We start from the raw sequence: 12369 nt of genomic DNA, 5'->3' as shown, positions 1-12369 counted from the left end.
ATGATCTGGGATAATTAATAAGTACTGCTAAGAAAATATACAAGCACTGTTGGGGTAATGACAACAACTAAAGAGAGAGAGGAGAAACGACAGGAAACACATGATGAACAGCAGTTTTGTAATAGGAATCGGTGAGTGGTAAATTTAATCTCCTGCAGAATTGTATCAAAAATGAAATTGCTAGATTGACTCTTACAGTGGCACAAATCCTGGAACCCCAAATTGTGTGTAATGCGATTAAAATGTCTTATTTGTCCTTTTGGAAATTTGAACAGACTCTACTTGCGGGCTCATCGAGCTATCTTGATGTATCCTGAACATTTGTGTGGACGAAACAGTTTTGCTAGGTCATTCTTTCTAGCCGACGGGTCAATACTGGGCATCGTCAGAGAATGAGTGTGCTTGTTTGTTTTGTAGGGATCGAATGAGGATAGCCCACACACATTTTTTGGAGAATAATCACCTATCTTCTCCACCACTTAAATCTTAGCCTTGTTTACCAGACAGTACCATTTGTCAAAGTCCTTGGTGAGTCACCATTAAATAGAGCAGTTTGAGACCACCACATTATTCTTTTATAGATGTGCTCAGTTAGTGAATGACAGATAAAATGTATTGCTATTCTGCACATAGACCCTATATATCTAACTTAGCGAAATATTTGGACCAATGGTCTGCTTGTCATCAGCAACCACCATTTTGTTTATAGATCAAGAAGAAATAAGGCAGCCTGGCATTGCATACTTTCCAGTATAGCGGTAACAGTAAGACTGAATAGAAAGGACTTTTCTGATTCTATACGATTTGTTAATGACTTCTATGGAAGAACTTTAATCATGAAATTTTGATTGTCACGCAGAGAGATCTAAATTTCAAGGGCTTCTAACCTTATTTAACATCGAAATTCCAAGTCTTTTAAAGTCATAAAATGGTTTGTAGACAAACAGACTGAAATTTAAGAGGTTATTCAGAGAACATGATCTCTCCGTGGCCTCTCTCAAATGCCATTGTCTGTTTCACATTGCCAAACTGGTCTGTCATGTTCAGTTACATCAGTGGCGTCAACTTGGCTTGATTGTGTCACTGACATCAAACTAGGGGTCGGCAATATACCAGTCCGCATGATAAACCCAAAGAAATTTGTAGATATTTTCAAAAGCTTTTCGAAAGCTTTTCATTTGCATTCGTTTTTAAGCAAATGCGGTTTAAAAACAAGTAATTTTAAACCATTTAAGCGCAATCATTTATGTCGTAAGTGAAAGTAAATAGTTGAGAAAGAATACACATCTTAACAGTATCCTGGATCCATGCATTCAGTCTTAAAGTGACAGCAGCCTAATATACCTGCTGCCGTGTGTCATTACTGTTAATCAAACAACAAAAGAGAGAACATCTCTCAATGCTTACTCTCAATGGTAAATCTATTTGATTTTTGTCTTTGTTGTATTGTAGATTGTTGTCCTTTTGCTGGTAATTAGTTTCTCTGTTCTTATTATATCACTGACAGTTTACTTGTCTTCAGTAAGCTTGAGAGTTTTTTTAATTTTATTTTTTTACTTATGCCAGTATTAGTTCTTTGTGATAGTGAAATTGGTAACAAGACTTATAAAATTTCAATGGTATAAAAAAATTTGATATCATAAAAAAAACTTTATTTAAAGAAAAAAATTTAATCATGATATATAATGTTATTGTGACATAAAATTATCGTAATATATGCTTTTGATAATATCGCCCACCCCTACAACATGGTGCAATTGTAATTGGTTACTTCAGTGATAATTTAAACATTTTGCTAGTAGAAGTTCCACACTTAAATTTTCTTTGATTTATTCCTCCCCCACTGAATAGTTCACACTTATGTTTAGAATTTACTGGAATAAGTGTTATTTTTGCATTATCCAGTAGCATAGTTAACATTTTTTCTTTTTTCAAAGGCTACACACATATTTTTTTCTGATGTAGTGCTGTTTTGAAATTTACATTTCTGAATTTTTACAATTAAAATGTTTTATTTACTTTTATAAAAAATTACAAATGAGGACATCCATGATGGTAGTTTTAGCGATTTTAGGTCACTTCTGGGTACAAATTTGTTCCCAAAATATCGCTAAGGCGCGCCCACACACACACACACACACACACACACACACACACACACACACACACACACACACACACACACACACACACACACACACACACACACACACACACACACACACACACACACACACACCACACACACACACACACACACACACTATCACACATAAAGTTTTCTATTCATATATTTTAAAATGTAATTTATTTCTGTGATGGCAAAGCTGAATTTTCAGCAGCATTACTCCATGACACATAAATCACTTTAGTCTGCTGATTTAGTGCTTTTTTCTTATTTTTAGCAATATTGAAAATCTTGTCTTTACGGTCACTTTTGATTAATTTAATCAATAAGTAGTCATTTTAATTAATTAATACATACTAATAATACGTATTTATTAAGAATACTAATAAGTATTAATACTGACCTTATTTTGTGTGTGTGTTTGTGTGTTCGTTTGTGTATGTGAGTTTGTGTGTGTGCATGGTTCTGGTATTCCCTACTTTATGGGGACCAAATTTCCACACAAGGTCAAAGTTTACTGGTGTTTCTATATTTCTGGGGAAATGTTTTTTGGTCCCAATGAGGAAATAAGCTTATAGATCATACAGAATTATAAATCATACAGAATGATCTTTTTTGAACACCTAAAATAGCAGAAAGTTTTTCTGTGATGGGTAGTTTTAGGTGTAGGGTTAGTGCAAGGGGGATAGAATGTACAATATGTACAGTATAAAAACCAATATGTCTATGGAATCTTCCCATAAAACATGGAAACCCAACATGTATGTGTGTGTGAAAGTATTTATATATTTTATATGCATAAAGGGCTGTGTAGGCGCACAGTAGGGCTGTGTACGATACATCAATGGATCAATATATTGTCACATAGCCTACTACTTGTCGAAACAAGTATCGAAACAGCTGCTTCTGTATCGATTCCGCAGCACATGCGCAGCAGTTTATAACGCTTCTAAATGTTTTATATTTTTTCTTAAGAGTGTGTTTTTTGTGCAATGATAACCTACCAGCAATGTTTATATTTATGTTGGCCTATTAGAATGAGTACATTTCAATATAAATTGATTAGAATGAGTACATTATTATTTATGTGCTTAAAAAACAAGAAGAAAACAATAAGAATATTGTACCTGGTGGGAAGTACCCAATGTTAACATCCCCTATATTGCCATTACCTATATTGTTATACAGTGCTGTAGAGGCCCTTCATAATGCAGAGGGTAACTACAATGGCCCTATAGTATGCAGTGTTTAATAAACAGCTGTGATACTAAATTCTGCAGAGGTCAAATTCAGTGCAGACCCGTATCATGATATATATCTTATTGTGGCCTGTGTATGGGGATACAGATCGTATCATTACATTGTTCCTGATACACAGCCCTAATATTTAGGTATGTATGTATGTATGTATGTATGGGTGTATGCATGTACCGATACCACTTTTTCTATAAACAATCCGATACCGATACTTTCATTTTTGGTACTCGCCATTGCCGATTACCGATACGATACCTGTACTTATAATCATTGCATTTAAAATGTTTTAAAATATTGGCCATACCAAAAGCATGTGAATCATATTAGTTGGCTTAATTAGTTTAGCAAATAGATATTTCCTTCAGTTATTTTGAAACTGCGCCTATATGGAGATGCTCCAGTAAGGCTCAAATCTAAGGATTTTTTCTACTGGCCAGTAGGACCAGTGGTTAAAATTTTTAGATACCCAGTGACATTCCACAATTCTCTAGTCCAATTTAGACACTATTGCAAAAACTATTAGCATAACTGATATACATTTAAAACATTATTGTGTGTATGTATTGGCATATAGTCTTATTCTGAATTGATCAAGCAAAAAACAACACTGGTATCACTATCATTAGTCCTCAATTTTGGTGGAACATCGTTAAGCTAGGTTAAGATGTTTTGAACTTCCATCTAAAATGTCATGAAATATTAAGCCTCATTTTAGATTCTGTACCAGTGAGTCTGCACCTCACAGCAACTCTGCAAAGTCTTTAATGTGAAAGTTGATCCTTTCATGAATACCTAATATTCCTCTCCCTGATATCTCTGTTCATACTGTAAGCACTCCTGCCTATAGATAGAAATGATACAGTGTGCTGGGGAACAAAGCAGTGTGTCTTGTATTGTATTAATATATTAAATGAGAGATAAATAAATGACGAGAATGATATTTAGAAATATTATCAGAATATTATAAATGCATAATTTTTTACTAATTACTAATTTCATTTAATCAAAGTACTACATTTCAATTAACTCTTCAAATGGACACGTTGTACCAAGAGAGCTCATGTACAGGGTCGTGCACAATCTCACTGTCTCACGTTCCGTGGCATTACCAACTGAAGAAATCCCAGTGGGTTGAGCAGCCTGTCACAGGGTTTGTGTTTTGTTTCTGTCTATGACACCTAATTAGGGATCTAAGTTGGTTGGTTTTAGCAGCCTTCAGGTTGTATGGGGAATTGGGAACCGCTATGAATGAATGTGAAATCTGGCAGTTTTGCAAGTGTAGCGTATTTCCACTTCCAGCCACATGAGTATATTTAAAATGCATGTGCATATTTGTACTACAATATAGTCTCTGGATCAAAATATTCAGTATTCCCTGTAAAGGTGAGCATGGATGAATCATAAGGAGTATTGCCAATATGCACTCTGTTTTAAAACCTGTTACGCTGCCTATTAAGGCTGCATCCTAACTGATTTGAAATGCTTTACATTTGCAGCAAGTCTGCATCATACAAATAGCAAGACTACAAAAAAGAGACTAATTTGGTGTTAGAATGTTGCTATAGGCTAACAAAATGATACTCTTAGCATAAAAATACATACAGTAGTGCATACATTATATTTTAGAACATATTCGCCATCTCAGAGCAATTAGGAAGTTGACTCTCTTGTGTAGAATACCTGTGACGGTGGATTATAATTAGATTTTTTCTTCTGTATTTCTTTTCTTTTCTTGTTCTTTTGGTTTACATTATTATCCTAGAAGGCAGCAAAATCATGCTTCCTACCTTTTGGAACAGCCGTAGCATTGGGTATGCGCCTAGGATTACTTCAAGTGCTGCCTATGTTGGCAGCTCACTAGCTTTTGGAAAAGAGGCGTATTGTGAATCACATTGGTTTCTCAGGAGACAGAAGTTTATTATTATGAAGTTGTTACTGACCCTCTGCCTTCCTGATCTCAATGTCTCTTTCTAGATAAGTCAGTGTCAGCTTGATCCAGTGAATGTAATGTTCTTCCTAATTCAATCAAATTTTTTTTCAAGTGATTCAACATGACAGGATTTTCAGACTGAAGACCCAATTGGATTTAAACCAACTGTACAGATGAAACATACTTTTTTCAAGCAGACTCTGATATGGTTTGATGTGCAAACACCAAAAAACTTTAAAAGGTTTACCTTTGTACCCTAAAGGGTGCATATTAGTACCTTAAACGTAGATATATTAGTACCTAAAGGGTGCATATCAGTACCTAAATTGTACATTTATTACTTTTACCACCCCAATAAAAGCTTTTATAGCTTTTTTTTTGAGAGTTTACTATAAGTTCATTAAAAAAATTATTTCCACTGACCAAATGAACTAAAAGCTCTTATGTGAAAACTCATAAACTCCGCTGAATTCAACAGTAATATACTGAATTCATGTTTTACCCTGTTATTTAAATGTAAGTTACTGTTGCAATTCTTCTAGAAAGGAGGATGAGAAAAATTTATTTAGAATGCTCTCTGTGTATTTTTGGCATGGCATGCAACAGATATTAAGGGTTAAAGAGGGGCTCAGCTGTCCAATAGAGCACATCTTTTATAATTTTGCCTATTCTACTGGTAATTTACCACTCAGAGGCCTCATATATATATATATATATATATATATATATATATATATGCCATAAATGTAAATCCACAATACTGTAACATACAAGTCCATTTTATTATACATCAGTCTTAACTTATTTTTCAATATTTTTTTAAGCCAAAAGACAACAACTAGATAAGACTGCATCTGAATTTTTTGCCTGTCTCTTCTTGGCTCTTTGCCTATGCTAGTCTGCATCATGACAGGAGCCCACTTTTCCCTCAGCTCTGTAATTGGAATGTGGGCTGGCAGTGTGTGAAGCAATGGGGTCTTGGAATTGGGTGGCAACAGTCAGCCCTGGAGAACCTGTCAGAATTTATAGAAAGGCAAGCCATGTACTCCACTTTATTCAGAGGACAGTCTGCATTTTAATAGCTGTAAGCGTTTCAGTAATTCAAGGTGGCGTCATTAGAGGCTTATTTATTCACTCTGGGGCTGAGAGACAGAAAATGCCTCCCCCATCAGCTGTGGCAGCTCCATCTCAGCGCCTCCCGCCGAGGAGAGGAGGAGGGAGAATTAGAGTTGAATGGGCAAACATGACAATCGTGCAACAGTTAATGAATTAAATGGAAAACAAAGCATCAGGTTTTCTTGAATGGGGCCTTGGGGTAGGACTTTAGCATTGTCTTGTTTTTCTCTTGTCATCATTACCTTACCAATTGAACAGACATAGTGGAAATAAACAGGTTAAAAATAACTATGGCCAAAAGCATTGAGGTTGACAATCGGAATGGATTCATAGAAGTCAAATTGTGGTTAGATCTTGAGATTAAATAACACGTGCTTTCATTATGAATTTAGTGATAGAGCATGCTGGGATAGGTTGTTGACCTTTACATCTGTTTATGTTGCCATTTCAGTATAGTGCCGGGGCATACTAGTCCTCTCTGATTTTTTAAGCTACTTGAAAATACAGAGAGGTTTTCATTTCATCTGATAATATACTCTGTATTCACAGGTCGTACACACAAGACCAGTAATGAAAGTCAAAACTGTCTCGGGCTGTAATGAGAGATAGTCCTTCAATGCACCAAATCCTCTAGACTTTTTCACTGCCAACTTATAAGCTCAAAAAGCTCAATTGTTTCGACACAGTTTTGCTATTATTGCATTGTAATAGTAAAGAAGTGTCTGGGGGGAGAAAAACCCAATAATAAAAGACCTCAAATCTGTTGGTGTGGATTGACAGAGAAAGTTTTAGGATGGCAAGGTGTTTCTTCGAACATGTTCAGCTTAAAGATCAGCAAAGATCCACATCTCATTTAAAGGGCCGGTACCTGACTCCTCGGGCATTGACTAATAGGGTCTTGATCCTGTTGAAGGCAGATATGATCAGTAGACAAATGCAACATTTTCCCTTTGTGCTATCAGTGATTGTGGACATTTGTCAACAGTGGGAGGAAGTTCAAGTAAACCTGCAGTGGAGAGTATGACAGTCAGATCAGTGCTTTCAAAACAATGAAAGGTTCATTTAGAGTTTCAACTCATCCATTTAGTGCAAACAGATTACTTACAAAAATCATGTTAAGAAAGACCTAAACTGGAGATCAAACTGTGTAGGAGTGAATGATGTTGCTGTTTGTTGGCAAGGTACAAATTCTTAAATGTTTGGTTTCCTTTTGCTTGGAAGTAGCGGCATTTCATTGAAAACTTGAATGCCCGCTCATTAATTCAGTCCAGTACGTTTTAAAGGCTCTTATTTTGATTCTGTCAGTGTCTTGTTTTCTTCTAATTGATTTCCCCCTGATGAGTATTGCTTATTCTATAATAGCATAATTCATGAATATATATATTGCAAATGGTTATACATGGATGAAGTGGGGAGGATAACTATTAAGTGACATGTACAATAAAATACAAATTAATTACAATTCAGTTTACTGTTTGAGAGTAACAAATGATTATCTCTTGAGAAAGTTTGGCCATTATTCATGAATCTCCAGTAAATGCATAGTGTTTAGAATATTATATTGGAGGAAGAGAGGGAAAAGATCAGAAATGCTAAGCACTTCAAACAACCTGAATCATAGCCGGACCTCAAAAAATGAACAAAGGGAATAGCTGATTTTGCAGACTCCTGACAATTTATTGCCTTTTAATGTAGGAAAGAAAAACCAGGAGGTTAGGCATTAATTCATAAACCCCTTCACAACTGATGTGTTTTTCAGAAAGAGTGATGGCCGTGTGTGATGATAGGTATAAGAGAAAAGAAAGATTTACATCTTAGAAAAACTTATTTTTCTAGTTATTTTTCTGCCAGAAAAGAAAACCATCACTTTAATACCAATATGTTACCTAAGATTACATGAAGAATTCCAAATCAGATGTATACGTATGTAATATAATGTGTATTTCCATCACAGGTTTGGTCTTAAATCAATACAAGGTGGTATTAAAAAGGTCTTAAAAAGTCTTACATTTAACTTGTTTATATCTCACCCTGTATTCGAAAATGCTTGACAATACCAATTAATTTCTTCTTTCTTATATTTTTGGGGGTCCAGTCATACAATTCTGAGAATTCTATTATTTTTTGTCAGCATTGTTACTGTATACTTTTTCTGCCTTACAATGAAATATACTGAACAACATAAAAACAAAAAAACAAAAAAACACTGCACTGTAAAAAAAAAAAAAAAACTCATTCATTGTATTCACTAAAACATTTTTATTTCATTGGACTCAAAATTTTAAGGCAACCAGTTTACTTACTTTTTAAGTTAAACCAGCAATATGTTTTTTTTAGATAGTAGAAATATAGAATAAATTAACCTGATGTCGCAATAGTTTTTGGTTTTATTTAACGTTTTATATTATCAATCTCTTGGCTAATGGACTATGAATACCCTTATTATTTATTTAAATCAGATTACCCTTAGGCTTTATAATTGTGAAGTAATGCTAGGAAGACGATTTTCTGGTCTCCCAATGTCAATAATTATTAAAAACAAGTTGATATTCAAATTGAATGAGTGATCATGAATATATCAGGTGTAGTCTAATGTAAATGGTTGTATCTCCTTAATTAAAATTACAGATTTTCACAGAATTTGACACACATACGTAGAACATCTTTCTAAGTGGGAGGTCATCTTCCGCGATGGGACCCTTCCAAAACTAAATAGGCTTATCTATTCTAAACTATATGGCTACTTTTAGCCATCAACTATAATTACAATGTTAACAATATCCAACAAAAAGATTAGAGCAGAACAGTTATTCTTTTAAAATATGAATGACAGACCTATGACCTTGTTGGAATAAAGTGTTTGTGTTTGTGATGTGTTTGGACCTCTATAATTGCTGCTTGCAGCTATATTGACTCATGTTGATGTTTATGCTTGACATTCTAGATCCATCCAGGCATTTGGCATTGAGCTCATTTGCAGCTTTGTTTATCTAACTGTTTGTTTTGTTTCACAGTTCCTCCCAAAATCTATGACATTTCATCGGACATTACAGTAAACGAAGGCAGCAATGTTTCACTCATCTGCACAGCTAGTGGGAAACCAGAGCCCAAAATCTCTTGGAGACACATCACCCCATCAGGTGAGTTCAAAGCAGTTACTGTAAAATATGTCACAATAGGGCTTTTCACACTTTTCGTTGTAAACCCCACTTTTAACCCTCTGGTAAAGGAACATTTTCAGACTTAATAATGTAGAAGCGAGATTAGCAGGGATAGCACTGCTTTTGTGGTGTTAATCCTGCATTGCGGTGTTAAACCATAGTGTGAAATGATGCAGTGTTAGAATGGTACACCAGATGCTTAGCAACAGACAACGAATTGCGTGTCGCATATTCATGTGCTTTGAACAGTCACGGAAACACAGCGCGTTGAATAAACAGTCGTTTTAGCATTTGAGTAGAAAAATGTCCAATGGTGACAGAAAATGCAACAACTGGAGTGAGGAAGACACCATTTCATTCTTGCCTTTATAGTTTGAAAAGCCTGTTCAGGATAAACTTGTTAGTACAGTCAGCAATATATAATATGAGGATGCACAATGCTAAAGCCTGTATGTAAACATATCGTGTGTAACATTCATCAAATCTGTGACGCTGGCACTACAAATGTGCAAATAAGGACGTTAAACTGGGGTTTAGGAATGTCCAGTGTGAAACGTCAGAATTATGAATACCCTGGGTAAATTATGAGCAGGATTACGTTTACCCAGGGTTTACAATGACCTAGGGTTATCTATTCAAGTGTGATACACCCTAATATGTTAGATAGAATTTCACATTGTCTTTAAAACAGAGTAGAAATGTCTGTCCCGGTTGTTCAATGTGGTGGAGTTAGAGGCTCAGAAGATTAAGGTGATGAAACTAACATGTTTATGTTCTAAACCCTCCATAATTGAGTTTAGGAAAGGCTTTTAATCAATGATCGCTTCATTTTTCTGTTGCTCTCACAAAGAGGTCTTAGTTTATATTAAGTTATCACTCTGCTGCAGCATGAACAACATGTTGAGGAAGCATCAACCTCATCTTTACCTTTCTTAGTTTGTATTCAGCTGTTAAAGCAGAAATAATTTTGGCACAATTTCAAAGCAAATTGAAAATTCAGTACAACAGCTGTATTTTGAGTGGTTGTGAATTTTATTGAAGTCGGCTACACTTATCTTTGGACTGCCATATTCATTTCATTCTCCAGTGTATTTTGTGATTGAACTGCTTTTTGAGATTCTGATCAAAAGAGTCATAAAACCACGTATTACCAAAGGTAGGATACTTCACATTATAGAAACAGATATTCATAAGTCATAATTTACTCACCCTCAAGTTGTTCCAACCCTTTATGAATTTCTTTCTTCTGTTGAACACAAAAGAAGATATTTTGAAGAATGTCAGTAACCAAACAGTTGATAGGCCCTTTGGCTTCCATAGTATTTATTCCATACTATGGAAGTCAATAGGGCCCTGGGCCTGTTTGGTTACCGACATTCTTCAAAATATCTTCTTTTGTGTTCACCAGAAGAAATAAATTCATACAGGTTTGAAGCAACTTGAGGGTGAGTAATTGAATTTTAAATTTTTGGGTGCACTATCCTGCTAACTGTCCTGCATATGGTGAACTTTTCCTTTTGATTCAGTCAGATTCAGTCTGGCTCAGATGTGACTGAAAGCCATTTGTCTAAACTATTCTCGCTAATTAACTTCTGGGTGGGAAGAGAGGATGACAATGAGCGTGGGCCAGTGAGAGTAGAAACTTTTTAAAGATACTACTGCTTCTGCCACTGAAGATTGTTATTTACTAAAAAGATTAATTTACAATATTTAAACGTCTCAAACAAATATGCATGAAACTGATGGTTGTACAAGGCTACAAAAACACCTGGAAAAATGCTAAAGGCTCAGTCTTAATAAGCCTGTATAATGAGCCTTTCACACAGGTGTGTCACTGAGCCACAAGAAAGAATATAAAGACAAAAGAAAAAAGAAAAAAATATATATACTACAAAATTGGTTCACAGTTGGAAACATCTAGAAAAAAATAGTATTTTTCCACTTGTATTTTTGCTTGCAAATTGTATAATATCCAAGGTGAACATTTCTAGTAAAAGTAGACATTTTTCCTTTGGACAAGCCAAGATTATGTTCAGACTATAACAGTATTTGATGCATATATGGCAGCACTGAAGTAAAAGTGCAGAGCTGTAATCACAGTAGCTCATGGTCTGCGATTACCAGTAGTTCATGAATGACCCTGCAGGAGACTGAACCTTCAACCTTGAGCCACTAGATTTAATTGCCGAAATACTCTAAATGCAATTGGCCTCATTTGTTTTTTTGTGTCTGTCATCAGATGGACCTTTGACTTCTCTGCCTCTAATTATTGCTTGGCATATAGTCTTTTCATTTATATTAACCTAAGAGGTAATTACTCTTAAAGACCTTTTAAAGGCATTATTCGTTGAAGACCTCTTAAAGACCTTTCACTTATAACGATGAACAGCTTTTCATCTGATTCAAAAGTTTGGTCCACATAAATGGTAGTTGACTGAGTGCATTATTTTGCTCTCAAGTATTCACAATCACAACGTTTGTAGATTTTAGACTAAAATGTACGATATGGATTTATTCACATCATCTAAAATACAAATGTATACATATGCACAAATTTAGAAACATTAGAATTTTACAGTGTGAATCGTTTTAAATTATAAATATATTTGTATAGTTACGATTTACTATGGTATAGATATTTTGAGTAATGGAACATTTGAATACAGCACCATAAAACACAGAACAGAACTGTTATAAAGAAAGATTACATAATGCATTCATTAAATGAGATGCTATTAAACAAATGTATTTATTGCCATTGATTAAATACAATAAAA

The 12369-nt window shown here is 34.8% G+C and overlaps 1 protein-coding gene across 3 annotated transcripts in view; it reads left to right on the top strand.

The window, feature by feature from the left end:
• negr1 (neuronal growth regulator 1) overlaps nucleotides 1–12369 on the top strand; it is a 154561-nt gene that overhangs the window by 45639 nt on the left and 96553 nt on the right. For all 3 annotated transcript variants that reach the window (XM_077198471.1, XM_077198469.1, XM_077198470.1), the window contains one exon: nucleotides 9446–9571. In XM_077198471.1, the coding sequence (XP_077054586.1) occupies nucleotides 9446–9571 (126 nt within the window). The remainder of the gene's footprint in view (nucleotides 1–9445; nucleotides 9572–12369) is intronic.

Source organism: Siphateles boraxobius, unplaced genomic scaffold (genome assembly GCF_051911475.1).
Source record: "Siphateles boraxobius isolate OS27281-9 unplaced genomic scaffold, OSU_SipBor_1 41, whole genome shotgun sequence".
Classification (NCBI taxonomy): domain Eukaryota; kingdom Metazoa; phylum Chordata; class Actinopteri; order Cypriniformes; family Leuciscidae; genus Siphateles; species Siphateles boraxobius.
Note: the sequence above shows the minus strand (reverse complement) of the source record. Positions and strands in the feature narration are given on the sequence as shown.